Below are 19,469 nucleotides of genomic sequence, written 5' to 3'. Positions count from 1 at the left end.
GTATACCTAATATCAAATGTGAATGAAGTTATTTTATTTTTCATCCAAGAAGTGATTTTTTGTGTTACCTTAAAAAGTTATTCTCTTTTTATGCCTAAATTAGGTCTTTTTTTCACCTTTTGAAATTGAGCAGAGTTTTTTTTCTATTTTTTAGATTATAACGGTTTTGATTGGTGTATGGAGTTTTATTTTACAATTATGAATAATTTTCTTCTCCCATATTTGTTTCGTCCAAGTGAAGTTTCTATGTCTTTTTAATCAAAAAACAAAGAAAGAGGTATTTTATTTCATATGACCAAAATAATCAAGTAATTTGAAAAATAAAAAAATAAAGATTTTGTATCTATAAAGATTTCTTTTAAGCCAAAGAAGATTGAAGACCAAGAATCTCTTTGCTGGTAAGCTGAAGTTATAATCTCCAAATTTTTCTTAATTATCAAAGTGCTCTCTAGCTGTAACCTAATTGTATTATCTCTCTTTCTTTGCTGGGTTTAGCATGTTGGCTTATATGGATTTGAAAGACATCAAATTTTCTTGTTTCATAACTTGTATAGATTAGAAGCTAGTGTTATATTCTCCCACTCCAATCAATTTTATTGATAAAAATGCTGTGCTATTCAGTTGCTATTGCCTGAGTTGGTTTTTAAGTATCAGTCTGATACAGTTTTCTGTGTAAAGCAAAATATTCAAGACATCAGCAAGTATGTAAACAACTAACAAGTAGTATCAAATCATTTCTGGTCCAAGCTTGATTTTCAAACCACTTTTCGGACTTGGTGGTGACTCAAGCATGGACAAGGAGGAAGGTGCTGGTGCTGACCAAGTCCAGAGGAAGGTAGGTGCCGGTGCTGACCAAGTCCTTCTCCCAACCTCCAATCCTTGACCTCAACCAACCCACTTACCACCCATGGAGGGAGAGATTGAGAGAACTCTAGCAATCAAGAGATAACAAGAATAGAAATATGTGACAACTGAGACATTTGAATTCTTCTTCATAGGACCTAATGTGCCAAAACCTTTTGAAAAATAACCTTTGAAAAAATGACCTTTGAACAAATGAATTAATGCTTTCACTTCTTTGTGTAGTAGCCTTACCTACAATAAATGTTTGCTTCATGTAGGAAGGAATCACATTTTCTCGAATTTCATATAACAAGTGGAGCCACATTTCATCATATTTTTGAATGAGCTTCTTCCATTTTTCTTCAAATTCCAAGGTTGTCTCACTAGCAACTTCAAACTCATTCTTGAAGCCTTCGTCAATAGATAATTTATAACTCAACTTCTTTGGCACTTTGCTAACTATATGGCATAAGCATAAATGATGGTTTGTGGGCGAAAATACCTATATATAAGCCTCCCATCTTGGACACCCTTAAACCTGCAATTCCTTTATTACAATCTATTTCTCATTTGAACTGTGAAAATTGTCAATTGAGTAACTACCAACGGAGTATTTATTCCCCTTGAAGCAAAACTAAAGGTGTTGCTTATTTTTCTTTACTTCATACTGATGTGTCGGGACCCTTGAACGTATCTAATATTTCTTATTCGAAGTATTTTATTACATTTGTTGATGACTTCTCTCAAGTTACATGATTATTTTTACTTAAAGATAGATCAAAAGTATTACCGACTTTCAAATCCTTTGGTACTATGATCTCTACTCAGTTTAATACTACATTAAAGGTTTTCCGGTAAGATAATGCAAAAGAATATATGTCGAGATAATTCCAATCTTTTTGTCATGATAGTGAAATCATACATCAAATCTCTTGTGTATATTCACCACAACAAAATGGTGTGGTCAAGAGAAAAAATAAATACCTTCTTGAAGTTTCTCGAGCCCTCCTTCAACATATGCATGTGCCCAACTTCTACCGTCACCATACTATCCTTACAACATGCTTTCTCATCAACAAATTGCTTTATCCATATCACATCTCCATAGACAACCAAATTAAAACGAATGTAAAGACCCGACAAGCAGAAAACACTTACAAAACAAAAATGCCACCAAACTTCCGAATGTCCTCTTCGGCTAGAGTACAATACCTTTGGTGAGATGTGAGAGGTTTTTGAATTTCGGTTTACAAAGAAATTTTGGATAGGAATGATATATTTACATTTGAGAAATTGAGAGAAATTTAGGGTTGAATGTTCAAAATGGGGGTGACCATAATGAGATGAGAGAAATTAGGGTTAGAGAGAAGGGCAGTGAGGTTGAGATGATAGAAATTTAGGTTCCAAGAGAGGGGCGGTGAGAGAAACCGGGAGGGAGGACGGTTGTGGAAATAGAGAAAAGAGAAACGGCAGGAAAAGAAGTTGGTTGAAGCAAATATGAAGAAAGACGGTTGCAGAGAGGAAGAGAAGCGGTTGACACAGAGGAGAACTGAAGGGAGGGTTAGTAGAAAGATGAGAAGCGAGCGACGATTGGTAGATGGACGACTAGTAGATTAATGAACGGCGAGCGTACTTGGAGGAGAGCGGAGAGCAAAGAGCGAGCACAAGTAAATGGAGAGCAAATAGCGAGAAGATAAACTGTTGAGCGTCGAGTGAAGAGACGAGTGAAAGTGAATTCACTGGTCTCATGGAGTTAACTCACTTTCGCTCGTTTTTTCACTTGAACAAGTGAGTAATTCACTTTTAGTCCCCACTTACATAACGGCTTTTGGAGTCACTTTTACTCCCCACAGAATCTAATTCCAGGTTTTTCTACTAGAAGTTCTGAAACTATGACTCTCGTTAGTTTAAAATTAGGGCGTCTAATTCTTAATATGTTCAAGAATTTAGTTACATTTCCAAAAAAAAAAAAAACTTGTTTATTTGAGCATCACAACCATTTTTAGGTTTGAGAACCACCCACTCTCACACTCAATGATCTATGCATGCATATTAAGCATATATTGATTGCCATATTCGTTACATTAAAAGCTTTCTGTAACAGAGGAGAAAGAAGAGTGGAAAGAGCACTCATATACTGGGCCATGTGGTATACTGGTAATAACAAGCAATAACAGTTCTGTGATTTCCTTCACTCCATTTCTTTGGATGCTCTCCACTTCTCTCCATTGCAGAAAAGAGCGCCTGCGAGTAAAGAAGAAAGAGAGAGTGTTGGATTACAGGAGAAAGACCCATTTTTACATAAAAAAGCTGCTCGGATTTCTTCTTTTTCTTTTCATAAAGCAGGGAATAAGTGGAAGCGTGGAACCCCCCCTTCTTCTCTTTCTCTAAAAGCGATCCGGCCACCCTTTTAGCTATCATGGTGGCATCTTATAATACTGCCTCTCCTACTTTACTCCATAACAATTAAAAAATTATAAAAAGGTCCCATTCCTTGAATTAATCTCATTTTCCGTTTGCCTTTCCATGTGGGCCCGTTTTAGATTAATTAATAAGTGATCTGTTTCTGTTGCCCATCTACGCATAAATCTCAACCACCCGTCTATCTTGTCATTACCAAGACAATAAAGGTTAAAAAGAAACGCTTGGCGTGAGAAGCTCTCTCAGAAGCTTTTCATCAATAAACGTAGCTTCTTATGTGATTCTCATGGAAAAGAAGGCTCAGGTTATCCAGATCGGGAGATTTAACGGACGTTGCCACTAACGGAAAGCAGAAAGAGGAAAGAGGTGGATGAGTTGACGCGGAAGGACCCGGTCCAGGGTCAAAGAAACGGGACGGCTCCTCCGTTTGGACTAGATGGGGTCCACCACCGCGGTGGGTGTGGAACCCAACCGCTCCCCTGCCCTCTGCTACATATACGCCCCTGAGAAGCCACCAGAGAGACTATAGCAGCGTTAAAGAATTTCCTTCAAGAGGAGGAAGACGAAGGGAGCAAACAACGACGAAAAAGCTTTGAAATCCCCTTCTGTCTCTCTCCTTTTTTTTTTTTTTCTTTTTTGCAGGTAGAATTTCCGTCTTTTGGCGACGGATTTTTTTTTACCGGAACGAATTGGGGGAATATCCTCATCATCGTCATCGTCGCTGCCATGGGAACCCAAGTCTTGCGTCCTCAGGACTGCCTTATCGACCGTATGAGAATCCCCGATTCGCACGTCGTTTTCCCCCGCCGGAGCGCCGGCAAGCCAAGAGCTAACAGGAAGCCGGTGACTAGGCCCGAGCCCAGGAAACAACAGGTTCCCGAGCCACAGAAAAGGTCGACAGAGGAAGCGACGAAAACAGCGAAGATGCTCGTCATGGGGCAGGTGACGATTTTGAAGCGTGGCGAGTCGCTGTCAGAGAAGAAAATTTGTGCATTTACTGCGATGAAAACGGCCCCGGCGACGGCCGCCGGAGATCTCATCCTCTGTGGGACGGAGAGACTGGGTCCGGATCCGGGGATGGTGCCCATTTTCCAGTCTGACGTTTACGCCGGTTCAGCGTTTTTTAAGTCGCCTGCACCGAGCGACCTGCCGCTGCCCAGTTTCTCCAAGAAGAAGAGTGTTCCGGGAGTCGTCGACGATTCGGCAACCAAGGATCTGAGGCGCTTGCTTCGGCTCGATTAACCACCCCAAAAAAGGGTAGTAGTAGTTGTAGATCCCCTTCTAATTCCGACGTTTCCTATTCTCTTCTCCGCCTTTATTGAGATTCCAATACTTTGTGCCTTCCCCCTCGTCTCTCAAAAATCATTTCGTCCTGCGATTTTTTTAAACGGGAAGGATGATCACTGAGACCCGAGGGGAAAGCAGGAGTCAATTAAGATGGAGACGATTTGTGGGAAGAAGAAGAACGGCGGGGGGCTTCTGTACAATCGAAGAAGGCAAAAAAAAAAAAAAAAAAAAGATATTGATGTACCTAGAAGGCAGCTGTGTCTTTACTTGTTTTCTTGGAGGAAGATTATATACTTTTAAGGTAATAGGGATTGTGTATAGTGTTTGTATGTAAATTAGGGGTAAGAGTTTGGGGGTGTTTACTGCTCCAGTCGTCCCCTACCTAGCGTTTGTGTAATACTGAATCAATGGTGAGCAAATAAATAAAGAGTTGCAGATCAAATTTAAGGTGTTGCTCTGATTCTCCCGTCAGAAGGCGTCTTTCTTTTAAGCTCTTTCCTCACCCGGCTGTATCTCTCCAGAGGCTTTTCATTTCATTTAATATATATTCTTTTTCTTTGTGTGTAATCTTTAATGGAGGTCTCTCGACCAGAGGTTTTTCATTTCATTTATATATATTTTCTTTGCCTGTAATCTATAATGGAGGCGTGATGGTGGGTGCGGATGAGTTCATGAATTATTGAAGTCGGCCCCTACCTCTGGGTGGGTGATGACTGATGTCCTGGTTGGTAAAGACCAGGTTGCTTTACGAGCCTGATATATTTGGATTTCTGGTTGGAGATGTAGATTGGAGGTCGTGGGATCAGGGACGAGCAATCCAGTGAAATCGAACAAAATACATAACAAGATTATAAATAATAATTAAAATAATATATGAAATAACTTATTCGTTAATATACTATTTATCTACCCGGGAGTTTGGGCCGGTAAGAGAAGTCTGAAACCTCCGACTCCCTATTTCTTTCGACGAAGCTGCCGGCGAGAATAAACAGAAGAGGATCCCCTCTTTCGACGAAGCTGCCGGAGAGAATAAACAGAAGAGGATGCCCTCAAGTGCGGTGAATCCATATCAGATAGGAATATGACTTCAACTAAAGTAAATCTGGTGCTGCTTTTTCTTATGTACCAATAATCTTTAGGGGTAGCACCAAGTCAAAACTCAAACTCGAAAGAAGACTCATTAAGTATACAAAATCAAACTTGAGATTTTTCAAGCTCGGCTTGGTAACTCGTGAGTTGACTCGTTAACTATTTTTTTTACAAACATACCATTTACTCTAATTGCTTTCATCGATTCCCTCTTTTGTTGGTAGATAGTTACTCTTATTTACCTCAAACCTCAAAGATGATGGAACGTTCAACCCTTTTAGGTCAACAATCCCTTTTAGGTCAATATCTAATGTTGTTGTTTGCCAATTAAATAAATACTATTGATAGAAGTGTTTACTCTTTCTTTTAAGTCTATTAAACTGGTTATTATATATTAATATGTTTTATTACAAAGTCTTGTATTCCTCTGTGATACCTTGCAATTCAATAGTACAGACGTCATCATAATATTTTATTTATTTATTTTAAATTTTTTTACTTTTTAAAGTATTAAATGTAGGTTAGAGCTCGAACTAGACTCGAGCTCGGGTTGAAACTCCATTAAATTTTTTAGACTCGACCTCAATTCCAATTTTAAGGTTGAGACTGAACTTGAGCTGAGTTCAAAAGTATAAAGGTCAAGCCAAATTTGAACATATGCAGGTTCGAGTTTGGCTCAACTCAATGCCACTAGATTAACTCAAGTTTATAAACTCTTGCTCTTACATAAACAATGGATGTGGTTATTAGGAGGTGATTGTCTTATTTTCATTATATCCTGGAGTCTACTCAAAATTTCATTGGAGTCCATAATGACTGAAATTAGGGTAATTCATTTAAACTTTTATATGTTTAGACCACAAATGGGATGTTGGACATAAGATTATGCACTAACTTGATGACATATCACTGTACAATATAAGATAGGTTCAATGGATTTGGAGGGAAACCTTTCACTCAAGAGTCTAATTTGGTTATCAATGAAGCCATGGTATCAAAGTCTTGACTGATGCCTGGTTATTTGGGTTGCTCTACCACCAAACACAGATAAAACTGGCATCGACATCAGAAACTCTGCTGAGATGTGAAGCTACTCTTCATTGAACCTTTATTCTTCGACAAAATGCATACCTCAGTAACTAATCCGAACTTACAGTTAGAATGACAGAATCTTTCAGTATACTTGTAAGTTTATCACTTCTCAAAACCTTGGGTAACTTGTACTGACTTGCAGGAGCTCCATCATCTAAGGCCACCTTCTCTAGCACATCGAAGCTACCTGTCCTCACAACAGAAATCTTCAATGGACCAAGCTTCCCATCTGTCCTCTTCGCCTTATAAAGATCTCCCAGAAAACTTTCTACAGATGCACAGAGGCCTTGGAGCACAACAGATTCACATACCCAATTTAATTCAACAAAAATTACCAAATGCTTTGTAGTAGATTCAATCTCCCAGCAACTTGTAAATTCTATTATGTCCACTCCAGTTCTATCTTTAAGCTTGGCCTGCAAATTTTCCACTGCAAGCATCACTTCTCTTTCAGTTGCATATTCATGGGCCCCCTTTGGAATCCTTGTCACGAATTCTATCTCTGGAGCCGCATTGTAGAAGCCAACCACTTTCACAACATCGCCTAACCGATATCGAAACAGCCCTCTGTAAGTAGTCACAACCACCTCATAAATTTTCCCTACCTCTACACTGGAGATATCTGCTGTTTCTTTACCAACTTCTTGAGTGGCTAAATCAAATGGAAGAAATTCAAAATAGGCTGAATTTGGAATCATCACAAATCTTGTAGTCTTTGGTGGCTTCAGTCGGTCCAGATTAATTGCAATTGCACACTCTGATGCAAAGTAATCACCTCCTAACAGAGGTACATCTCCTGCATAGTACCTAAGCTTGGGGTAGTACTGTTGCATACTCCCAGTGAGAACACATGAGACATAACGCAAGTTTGGCCACAGTTTGCTGAAAATTCCACCCCAGTTACTTCCTTCACAAATTGCTTGGATTCTCAGTGCAATTTCATACTGAGGTCCATCAAGAAATTCTTGCATGGAATCTCTGAGAGCTGGATCTGTGATCTCAGGGCTAACAGATCCACATTCAATATCTTTACACAGTTGCTCCCACTTGGATTCCAGAAGGCTAAACGCCCTTATCAAACCTAAGGCATATGGTGCCCGAATCGCATCTATGGAACTGTAGTTTCTTAGGCCGCAGAGAAGATGACAGTACATTTGTTGATGAACCTCTGTGCTTTTGAGAATTTGTGGGGGAGACACACACAAGGAGAAGATACGTGTTGCATTTGGGCCATTGTTTTGCATCGGATAAGCCGTAGCAGCCATTACTTTAAGGCCACCTTTAGTCCTTGTGACTTGTCCAGCATAAATAAACCATAGGATCTTAGTGATTGCTGGTCTGGGAGGAAATAACCTGAATGTAGAAAATGCAAAACATGCTGCTTTAATCATCTATCAGATGAACAGAGATATGGACAGTATCAGATAATAAGACCAGTTTATTACCTTCTCAGAATTAGATGAACAGAGATATGGACAGTATCAGATAATAAGACCAGTTTATTACCTTCTCAGAATTACAGCACTAGCCTGGTGGACCAAAATTGATGCAGATTTTGATTCCTTCGAGTCAAAGTAAGGTATCATCTTCGGCCTCACAGTGCTCGTTCCTGAACTAAAGGAAGTGAAGAAGGTTTGTGTTTCAGTTCATGTGCTCAGATCGCTGTTTATCTTTACAAAACTGAAATTGGCATGTAAAATAGGTTATTTTTTTACTATGAAACAGATGCACGCTTGCCGAAGAAGCAAGCTGAGAACAGAAGCAGTCGACCTTTAAAATAGAACCCAGCACGCAAAAGTAATCGGGAAATTTGTCAGATTTCTGGATCATCGAGGCTCTGCATCAATTAATCCCCTACTGTTTGACTTGTTTATCTTTCTCAAGCATTGAACCATTTAAGAAATTTACCATTTTTTTCCACAAAGTAAGAATGATAAAAAAAAAAAAAAAAAGCACATCATACCTGGAGAAGAAACAGAGGAGGGGATCAACGGAAAGGAAGGAAGAAGTATCACCGTCGGCCAACCGTTGGATGTAATCCGCGTAGTCATCGTACGAAGAAATGGGGACAAGCCGCCTGAAGGATTCAGGGTCCATGGGCGGATCGGCGTCGTTCAGCAAATAGGGCTGCAAATAAGAAACGCCAGAGTTGCGGGCAAGGATCGCCGCGAGGGTCTGACGCTGTACGCGACGTGCATCTCTGGTGGATTCCTCAAGCTGCCTCAGGATTTCTTCGTCCGCCATCTTCGATGACCTGCTCACTGCCAGACACGGCTGATAGTCGGGTGTCTGCGTTCGATTCCTCTCGTGAGGACCGTGACAGTCTTGACTGGAGTTTGAGAAAAAACGGACAGCCACCTAATGACTCAATTAAAGAATTGTATCAATTAAAACGATAAAAGGGTTTAGGAGTAAACTGAGCCTGAAGTTTACTTGAATTAAAATATGTCAAAAAATAATCAAAATATTCTTATCAAAGGGTTTACATAGATTCAAGAAAGGAGTTGATTACATCATTGCTTGTGGCGGCCAAGTTAGTGTTTATGACTTTGTTCATAAGTGAAGTCACACACAAGTTCTAGTTTCAGAGGCAGGGTGAGATTGCCTTTCAGCAATGCCCAACCCAAACCCTTCTGGATTGATACTTATCTTCCATTAGAACACTGGAAATGAGGTCGTCATAACTTCCCTTTGGGTATTGACTACAAGAAACGAAACCATTAAGCATTTCATAAGCAAAGACGTACATAAAGAAGAGTGAAAGCAAACCAATCGTCTTCCCACAGCTTTGTAACGTGCACGAAACACTTTCAGAAGCTGTCCATCGTTCCCACTCCATGATGCTTTCCGTCCTATAAATAGGAGGACACTAAAGCACCAACCTAGATCGATTATCTGCAGAAGATTAAGCAGCTGACGGAAATGGCTCCAGAACGCCATCAGTTTTCCTCGTCTGCGTCTGCAAAGGCCACCCAAAAGAGCATGGGGGACAGAACATTGACGGGAGTAGGGAATCTCATCAAGCTTCTCCCTACTGGGACAGTCTTCATATACCAATTCCTTTCTCCCCTTTTAACCAATTACGGCCATTGCAGCACCATTAACAAGTACTTAACTGGAGCTTTACTACTCATCTCTGGCTTCTCCTGTTGCTTCTCGTCTTTCACAGACAGTTACACGGGATCCGACGGGAGGATTTACTATGGAATCGCCACCGTCAAAGGGTTGTGGGCGTTCTCTGACGCCAACGCGAAGTCATTGGATCTGTCAAAGTACAAGCTTCAGCTGGGGGATTTCGTTCACGCTTTCTTCTCCTTGTTCGTCTTCGCAGTGTTGGGAGTGTTGGATCCGAACACAGTAGGATGTTATTATCCATCTCTGGAGACATCCCAGAAGACACTCCTCATGTCTTTGCCTGCTGCTGTGGGTGCGGTTTCTAGCTCTGTGTTCATGGTTTTCCCCAACAAGCGCCATGGAATTGGCTATCCCAGTGCAGCTGATACAACACAAGATTCCTAGAGTGACGAAGGTTGAATTTCTTTGATGGGGTGTGATTGCTACGTGTAAGAGTGTGTTTGATGCAACAGATATAATGGGTGTGATGAGATAAGCTCATTTTTATGTTGTTGGAGTGAACTCGTTTCAAGTACTTGACATTATATTTTTCTTAATGCAATTAATCTTCTCTACGTCTTAGAGCATATGGCTATTGAAAAAAATTTCGTGACCATTATTTTTAATTAATGTAATAAGGCACTCTCTACGAGTTTTAAATTTCCATGATAGAACCTTTGGGCTTGAAATTTTTGTGAATAGATTATGTTGGCACATTTTCGTTGGTATAGGTTATGTTGGTGAAATTTAATTAAATTTCATGGGTAGAGTGAACAACTTTGTTGATGAAATTAAATTTTCATGGAAAAATATTTGAAACTTCATTGGTGAAAATGTGTTTTTGAATATCTAAATTATGCCCCAAGTTCGACTTTGATTAATGTTGAAATGAGCTGTAAATTTTGTAATTTGTTACCGTAATTATAGGAAATGATTTGTTTCCTTATTTTATTCCTAATTCTAAGATCTAAATTGGATCTTAATTAGGCTATAAATGTATTATAAAAAGCCTCCATTAGGAGAAAAAAATCAATCGTCAGAAAAATATTCTTTGAAACACTTATGTGTGTCTCTGTTTTACATGGTATCAGAGCAGGAGAAAATTTTATCTCGTCGCATTGAATGAAGAAGCCACCGTCGAAGAGCTTCTTATAGCCGAAGAACTCAGTCCCGTAGCCGAAGTGCACGAATAGCTTCTAGCCCAAGAACAGAGCAAAAGCTTTGTCCCGTAGCCGAAGCGCACGAAGAGCTGGTTTAAAATCGGCTTCCGAACGTCGCCGACAACCGCACTGTCATTGTTGAAGACGCTCTGTCGCCACCATCAGAGAGCTTTCGAACGTCGTCGAACACGTTCTGTCAACGTTGTGATAAGAAGAGCTGTTCGAACGTCGCCGTGAACGATCGAGCCACCGTTCGGCCCTCCAGCAGACAACACCACCGACCGAAAGAAGCCGACAACTACCATAACTCTTTTTTATGCAACGACGGTCCCATAGCCGAAATAGCGTTGCCGACGACCACACCACCGGCCCCGTTATCGCTGTCGACCACCGCCGTCGTCGAAGGAATCTGAAGCTTCCTTGTTGTCGCCGAAAGAGAAAGCTGAATTTTTTTTGTTTTAAACTTAGGAACTACTGTTCCTTTATTTATCTGCGGGTCAACCCAGCAGATCCAAATAGGATCGGAACCGGACCACAATGGGACTGGACCCGAACCAAACCGGAATAGAACTGGATCGGAACAGAATCTGACTAGACCGAATCGAACCCTAACCGATCCAAAATCAAACTAGAACTGAATCAGGCCAGAAACAAACCGAACCAGACCAAATAGGACTACCGAATAGAACTTGACTACCGAACCGATCCAAAATCAAACCAGAACTGAATCGGGCCAGGATCAAATCGAACCAACCCAAACCGAAATAGACCAAATAGGACTGTCGAACCGAACCGGACTACTTCCCAAACCGGACCCAAAATCCGAATTAACCAAGAAACAGACAATGGGGAGCTATCGTCCAATCTCTGGAAGAGCTAACAACCGGGTATGCACTCACTGCGGGGGAAAAGGTCATTCACAACAGCGTTGTTATGAGATTATTGGTTATCCAGAGGGGTGGGACTTCTTAAAAAAAACATCGAAAAAAGATTGTTAGGGAAAAATATTGCCTACGACAAATGTTGCCCATCCTGGTATTATCGGTAAAGCATCAATATTCTCTGCATATTCTAATAATAGAACTTGGATTATTGATACAGGTGCATTTGATCACAAGACGAGGGATTCCAGTCATTTAAAATTTGTCCTACCTTCTCCTCAATCCGTTATTTCCACCGCCAATGGTAGTACCTCTCCTATTACTGGGGAAAAATCAGTTATCATGTCGAATAATCTTACATTAGATATTGTCCTTATTGTTCCATCACTTGAATACAATCTGTTGTTTGTTAGCCAAATTACTTCAACTCTTGCTTGTACTGTAACTTTTTGGCCCTCATTTTGTGTCTTTAAGGACATTCTAACTCGGAAGATTCTTGGTTATGGTGTTAGACGGGGCAAACTCTACTATTTGGAGTTGACAAAGAATGGGGAATCAAAAATCAATCAAACAAATTGTTATAATGTGGGGCCCACCACGGTGATAGAGCTGGTGGCACCCACCATGAGGACATAGGTCATCAAGAAGAATCCTAGAGGACTTGGGACACCAAGAAGAGTCCTCTCCCAAAACAAGCTCGAGTAAAGGAATCAAGAAGCACAAGCTGAGTTGATTTAGAAGACTTGAAGATCAAGTGGGTCCCACAAGATCTCACGAGCTGGCACAATTATCAAGGTGAGCTGGAGAATCATGAGGTGCCCACTAGGATAAGGCCACGAGCTGGCTTATCCCTTATAGTCACGTGGATAATAAATAACTCCTAGTTTTACTCCAATTAGTCTTCTAGGAGTTCTAGTTTGAATAGACGTAGTTATGTTGAGAGTTACTTATATCGAAGAGTTAGAGTTAGAATGTAATTAGGATTGAATGACAACTTGTATGAGGACTCTACCTCCTTCTCTCCTATAAATAGAGAGGTTTTAATTCGGAATTAAGGAAGTCACACATTCAATCCCGAGTTGGTTCTCTCTCTCCCTCTCCTTACTTGACACAGCTCACCCTTTTCTTTTTTATTTTTTCTCTTCTCTACCGAGAGCTTTCCTTCCCTTTTCTCATTTTTTTTTCTTTCTCTTGTTCGTGATCATGGAAAAGGGATCTTAAATTCAACATGGTATCAGAGCAACATATTTAGGATCCCTCGACAAAAGAATGCTCTAGAGAAGTGATGATCAACCTCACTCAAAGAAGGCTCTTGTATGAAGGAAGAACACTAGCCAAAAGATAAGTGTTCAAAAAAATAAAAATTATGCTACTAGTTCTCGTTTTTAGATGATGATTCAAGGATTAATAAGTGAATTCTTTCATCTTATTATGTTATGAATATGCATGCCCCGCTATCTAGAAGGAGTTATCAAAACAGTTTTTATCGGTTTGGAATATCTGTTTACCGAGACCAGTCCATACTCAAATCATTGATTTTTTTTTTTCGTGGAATAAGATTTCCTTGATAATAGAAGAATGCTATTGAGCCTCTTATGAGTGATTTTCTGGAAAAAAAATTATTTAGCATTGATGCTATATTTACATATACCAAGTTGATTGAAGAAGTACTACTTGGTGATATTATTTGAAGTTTTTTTGAAGAAGAAGAGCCTATCATGGTTGATGAGAATATGAATATCAAAGGTGATATACTGAAAATCACCATCATACCATTACGTGGGGTATCCAATTTTATGAGTTGGTCCACCTCGGTTAGGAGGTTTCTCATAACCAAAGACCTACTTGGTCACCTCACTACCCGAGGACCACCTATTGATGAAGATGATATTTTTTATATAAAATGGCTGAAGAATGATACTTTGGTAATTAGTTGGCTGATAAATAGCATGGAAGCACATATCTCTAGTAATGTTATTCATCTTGACACTGCTAAACATATTTGGGAGACATGTACTAAACTATATTCAAGCCCTGATACACTGCATAGGCCTTATAGTGTTGGCAGAACAGATGATATTGAATGCACTCATTGTAAATTTTGGGGCCACACTATAGACCAGTGCTATTATAGGGCATGCACTTACTGTGGTAAATATGGCCACTATAAAGAAATATGCTATAAGGCTAATGACAAGTCATAATCAACAAGGGGTAATCAAGCCCTCATTAGTGAGACCATCCCCCAACACCAGCTGCATAGAAAATTATTACTGATGAAGAGTATGAATTATTTCAAAAAATAAAGACTATGCTAGGGTCTTCTCCTAGCCCCTTTGCCACTACTGCTGCCACTACTGTTTCAAGTATGCTATCTACCTTCTCCTCATCCTGGATAATTGATTCAGGAGCCTCCGATCATCTTACAGGTAATAAAACTTTATTACATTCTTTATCTCCGAGCCTTTCACACAAGTTTGTTACCATAGCTGACGGTTCTCAAACCAAAGTCCAAGGAAAAGGTTCCACTTCTGTCACCCCATCACTTTCACTCAATGATATTCTTTTTGTTCCTTCCTTTCCCTTAAACTTTCTCTTTGTGAGTCAGCTTACAAAATATTTTAATTGCTTGGTTACCTTCATACCTACTTAATGTGTTTTTCAGGATCTTATAACGAAGCAGGTGATTGGTGGAGGATCTACTACTTGGATGTGCCAAAGGTCAATATGGTGTGAGAATGAGACACGATTATGGCACAATCGGTTAGGACATCCTTTCGTACAATCTCTTCATCATATTTTTCCATCTCTTACGATAAGGTCACAATTCAGTTGTGAGATATGTCAGTTAAGTAAATATCAAAGGAGTACATACTCTCCTCGTCTAGAAGTCAAAAGTAACATTTCTTTTTCATTGATTCGTACTGATGTTTGGGGCCCTTTGAGTGTCTCTAATATTTCTCAAGCCAAATATTTTATCACTTTTATTGATGATTTCACTCACACAACTTGGTTGTTTATTTTCAAAGAGCGTTCTGAGATACCATCTATTTTTAAATCTTTTTATGCGATGGTACTCACACAAATTGGTCAGAAGATAAAAATTCTCCGGTCTAATAATGCCAAAGAGTATATTTCAAAAAACATTGACTCCTTTTGTCAAGAGAATGACATTATCCATCAGACATCATGTGCCTACATTCCTCAACAAAATGGTGTATCTGAATGAAAAAATCGTCTTATTCTTGAGGTAGCTCGAGGTCTATTATATGCCATGAAAGTTCCATATTTTTATTAGCCCCATGCTGTCCTTATAGCATGTTTTCTTATAAATCGTCTACAGTCTATTATTCTTGGGAATAAATCCCTCTACTCTAAACTTTTACCACATGATGATCCATTTGCATTTCCATTGAAAGTCTTCGGTTGTCAATGTTGTGTTCATAATACTTTACCTAGACACAACAAACTTGACCCTAAATCTATAAAGTGTATCTTTTTGGGATACTCTCGAACAGAAAAGGGTTATGTTTGTTATAGTCACTCTTTGCAACGTTTATTTGTGTCCAGGGATATAACATTCTATGAATACTCCTCATATTATTCTGATAGTGCTCTACCTGGTATGTCATCAGTACCAAGTTCTCCTCTACCGGATGTGCCTCGTGATATAGAGATTGTTTAGCCCCCAGAGACAGTGGCCGATACCACACCTGCCGAGTTGTTGGATCCACCAGAGGTAAGTCCTTCAACACCAGTCATTTTTGGTCCTGAATTTGATACTCATCCTATTGCTATACGAAAAGAACCTTGTTCATGCACTCAACCTTCTACTTCTCATCCTATCTCCAATTTTGTGTCTCATCATCGCCTCTCACCTCTATGTTGTTGGTTTCTTTCTTCTATTTCCTCCATATATGTTCCACAGTCATATCAGGAGGCTCTACAACATCCAGGGTGGAAGGCAGCAATGGATGAAGAAATGAAGGCACTCAATGAGAATCATACATGGTCACTGGTTCCTCTACCTACAGACAAAAAACCCGTTGGTTGCAAGTGGGTTTATACAATTAAACATAATCCAAATGGGACTATTGCACAACTAGTTGCTAAATAATACACTCAATGTTATGGCATTGATTATGATGAGACATTCTCTCCAATGGCAAAAATGACCTCAGTACGTATATTATTATCCTTGGCAGCTAATTCATCATGGCCAATATATCAAATGGATGTCAAAAAAACCTTTCTCAATGGTGATATAAAAGAAGAAACTTATATGCAACAACCACCTAGATATGTCGTTGAGGGGGAGTCCGTATGTCGCCTTAAAAAATTTCTATATGGGCTAAAGCAATCCCCACAGGCATGGTTTGAAAATTTTAGTCAAGCCTTCATACGACCAGGTTTTTACAGATGCTCTGCAGACCACTCAGTATTTATTGAGAACACAACAAGAGGTAAGGTGATTTTAGCTGTTTATGTTGATGATATCATTTTAACTGGAAGTGACTCTGAGGGCATTCAAAAAATAAAATAAAAAATATGTGCTAAATTCAAGACAAAGGATCTTGAATTACTAAAATACTTTTTGGGTATTGAGATCTTACAATCCAGACATGGGATTATTTTATCCCAAAGAAAATATGTCCTTGATCTACTAGAAAAAACAGGTATGTTGGGATGCAAATCGGTAGACACTCCTATGGATACAAATACAAAGTTATGTCGAGGCACAGGAGAAGACGTGGATATTAGCAAATATTAAATGTTAGTAGGGCGTCTTATTTACCTATGTGTAACGAGGCCAGATATTTTATATGCAGTAAGTGTGGTAAGCTAGTACATGCACAAGCCACAACATAGTCATTGGCAAACACTTGAGAGGATACTACGTTATCTGAAAGGGGCTCCTCTATAAAAAAACATGGACACTTCAACATTGAGGGATTCGTGGATCCAGACTGGGTTGGATCCCCATATGATAGAAAATCTACTTCTGGGTTTTGCACTATGGTTGGAGGAAATCTGGTTACATGGAAAAACAAAAAATAGAACGTGGTAGCACGGTCCAGTGCAGAAGCAGAATACAGAGCCATGGCATACACTGTAAGTGAACTATTATGGATAAGGTCCCTTCACACTGAATTGGGATTTTATAAAGAAGCTCCAATGGATCTATATTATGACAACCAAGCAACAATACATATTGCATCGAATCCAGTCTTCCATGAGAGGACAGAGCACATTGAAGTTGATTGCCACTTTATACGAGAAAAATTCCAAGCTGGTCTCTTATCCTTGAAGCACATCTCCACACAAAATCAAGTTGTAGACATCCTCACTAAACCAGTCACTCACAAGATCATGTCTACCATATGCAGCAAGCTGGGTGTTTATGGCGTATTTTCACCCTCAGCTTGAGGGGGAGTGTTACAATGTGGGGCCCACCATGGTGATCGAGCTGGTGGAACCCACCATGAGGACGTAGGTCATCAAAAACAATCCTAGAGGACTTGGGACACCAAGAAGAGTCATTTCCCAAAGAAAGCTTGAGTAAAGGAATCAAGAAGCACAAGTTGAGTTGGTTTAGAAGACTTGAAGATCAAGTGGGGCCCATAAGATCTCACGAGCTGGCACAATTATCAAGGTGCATTGGAGAATCATGAGGGGCCCACTAGGATAAGCCAGATAAGGCTACGAGCTGGCTTATCCCTTATATGCACGTGGATAATAAAGAACTCCTAGTTCTACTCCAATTAATCTTCTAGGAGTTCTAGTTTGAATAGACTTACTTATATTGAAGAGTTAGAGTTAGAATGTAATTAGGATTGAATGACAACTTGTATGAGGACTCTACCTCCTCCTCTCCTATAAATAGAGAGATTCTAATTCGGAATTAAGGAAGTCACACATTCAATCCCGAGTTGGTTCTCTCTCTCCCTCTCCTTTCTTGACGCAACTCACCATTTTCTTTTTTATTTTTTCTCTTCTCTACCGAGAGCTTTCCTCCCCTTTTCTCGTTTGTCTCTCTTCTTTCTCTTGTTTGTGATCATGGAAAAGGGATCCTAAATTCAACACAAATCAAGCTAGTAGTGAAGACAGTGCTCAAGCAACTATATGGTTATGGCACCGAAGACTCGGCCATCTTTCCTTTGGTTATCTTAAGAAATTGCGACCACAACTTTTTTCAGGATTGAATAATCTAAATTTTCATTGTGACACTTGTGAACTGCATAAGAGCCATTGTATCTCTTATTTATCGAGTTTGAATAAGAGTTCTAAACTTTTTGAGGTTATTCATTCTGATGTTTGGGGTCCTACAAAGGTTCCCTCTATTTCTCAAGCTCGGTATTTTGTGACATTTATTGATGAATACAATAAATAGAATGACTTGGGTATCCCTGCTTATAAAAAAGAGTGATGTGTGTCTAGCTTTTCAAAAATTTACCAAAAAGGTACACACTCAGTACCAGAAGTAGATTCATGTTTTACAATCTAACAATGGTACTGAGTTTGTCGATACTTCTCTTGGTAATTTTCTGAACAATCATGGAATTCGTCATCAGAACTCATGCACCTATAGTCCCCAACAAAATTGATTGGCAGAGAGGAAGAATAGACAACTTTTGGAAGTAGTGCATGCCTCTCTCTTTGGCATGAATATGCCTCGATTTTATTAGGGCGAAGCTGTCAAATTTGTTGTCTACCTTATCAATAGAACACATTCTCGAGTTATAGACTTTCAAACACCTCAACAAAAATTGTACTCCCTCATTTCCATTCCCCATCTTCCGAATCTTGAACCCCGGGTTTTTGGGTGTGTTGTATATGTTCATATCCCAAAAGTCTTGCAAAATAAACTTGATCCATGTGCCGAACGATGTTCTTTTGTTGGCTATTCTGATTTTCAAAACGGATAGCGGTGTTATGATCCACACACCAGAAAACTCCATGTAACTTTAGATACATATTTCCATGAACTACAACCTTATTACTCAGGGGGAGTCTCTCGGAATTCTCTTCAGAGGGAGAGCTCAAGTGAAGAGAATGTTCAACAACAGAATAGCGGAGGGGCTGAGTTTATTGAGTTAGAAGCAGTGAATGAATTATTTAATCAACAAGAATAGTGGAGGTGCTGAGTTAGAAGCGGTAAATGAATTTTTTAACCAACCAGGTCGTCATTATATGCAACAAGACTCTCCTGAAGAATCCTCAGAGTTGCCTCTGTCTGCACCATCAACTAAAGAATCAACCCAGAATGTTTCTCCTCAGGTAAATACGAATCATGTGTTTGAAGAATCTATTGAAACGTGTTCCTATAGAAAATGTAACTCCTAAATATCCACAAAGATTGAATAGGGGTGTTCCAAAGAAATTGTATGAACCTGATCTTAAAGCCAAGACAAAATACTCAATCAATAATTATGTGTCCTCCCATAGGTTGACTAAATCGTATGCATTTACTGTTGATCAATTATCTAGTGTTTTTATTCCTGGTAATGTGCAGGATGCATTAGCTTATCCAAAATGGAAAAAGGCGATGAACGAAGAGATGGAGGCTCTACAAAAGAATGCC

The 19,469-nt window shown here is 39.5% G+C and overlaps 3 protein-coding genes across 3 annotated transcripts; 2 read left to right on the top strand and 1 right to left on the bottom strand.

Moving 5' to 3' along the window:
- Positions 1–790: 790 nt before the first annotated feature.
- Positions 791–4,506, top strand: LOC137957155 (uncharacterized). The gene is made up of 2 exons (XM_068804888.1): positions 791–835; positions 3,907–4,506. The coding sequence occupies exons 1-2, from the start codon at positions 791–793 to the stop codon at positions 4,504–4,506; spliced, it is 645 nt and encodes a 214-aa protein (XP_068660989.1).
- A 1,965-nt stretch (positions 4,507–6,471) lies between these two features.
- Positions 6,472–9,067, bottom strand: LOC137956727 (probable indole-3-acetic acid-amido synthetase GH3.6). The gene is made up of 3 exons (XM_068804321.1): positions 8,696–9,067; positions 8,239–8,346; positions 6,472–8,085 (listed from the first exon to the last, which is right to left on the bottom strand). Exons 1-3 carry the CDS (start codon positions 8,974–8,976, stop codon positions 6,780–6,782), a joined length of 1,695 nt encoding a protein of 564 aa, XP_068660422.1. The 5' UTR covers positions 8,977–9,067; the 3' UTR covers positions 6,472–6,779.
- Positions 9,068–9,637: 570 nt separating this feature from the next.
- Positions 9,638–10,381, top strand: LOC137957280 (protein DMP2). The gene has a single exon (XM_068805037.1). The coding sequence runs from the start codon at positions 9,655–9,657 to the stop codon at positions 10,249–10,251; it is 597 nt and encodes a 198-aa protein (XP_068661138.1). The 5' UTR covers positions 9,638–9,654; the 3' UTR covers positions 10,252–10,381.
- The last annotated feature ends 9,088 nt before the right edge of the window (positions 10,382–19,469 follow it).

The sequence above is a fragment of the Aristolochia californica genome, unplaced genomic scaffold, assembly GCF_029961685.1.
Source record: "Aristolochia californica isolate CCGP_79_NKW_82.1479 unplaced genomic scaffold, dmAriCali1.0.hap1 SCAF_2, whole genome shotgun sequence".
NCBI lineage: Eukaryota > Viridiplantae > Streptophyta > Magnoliopsida > Piperales > Aristolochiaceae > Aristolochia > Aristolochia californica.
Note: the sequence above shows the minus strand (reverse complement) of the source record. Positions and strands in the feature narration are given on the sequence as shown.

Coding starts and splice junctions, on each gene's coding strand:
- LOC137957280 (XM_068805037.1), top strand. CDS start 9,655: ATGGCTCCAGAACGCCATCAGTTTTCCTCGTCTGCGTCTGCAAAGGCC.
- LOC137956727 (XM_068804321.1), bottom strand. CDS start 8,976: ATGGCGGACGAAGAAATCCTGAGGCAGCTTGAGGAATCCACCAGAGAT. Junction 8,347..8,695: donor CTCCTCTGTTTCTTCTCCAG/GTATGATGTGCT, acceptor CACTTCCTTTAG/TTCAGGAACGAGCACTGTGA. Junction 8,086..8,238: donor AGTGCTGTAATTCTGAGAAG/GTAATAAACTGG, acceptor TTCTACATTCAG/GTTATTTCCTCCCAGACCAG.
- LOC137957155 (XM_068804888.1), top strand. CDS start 791: ATGGACAAGGAGGAAGGTGCTGGTGCTGACCAAGTCCAGAGGAAG. Junction 836..3,906: donor CTGACCAAGTCCAGAGGAAG/GTAGGTGCCGGT, acceptor TCTTTTTTGCAG/GTAGAATTTCCGTCTTTTGG.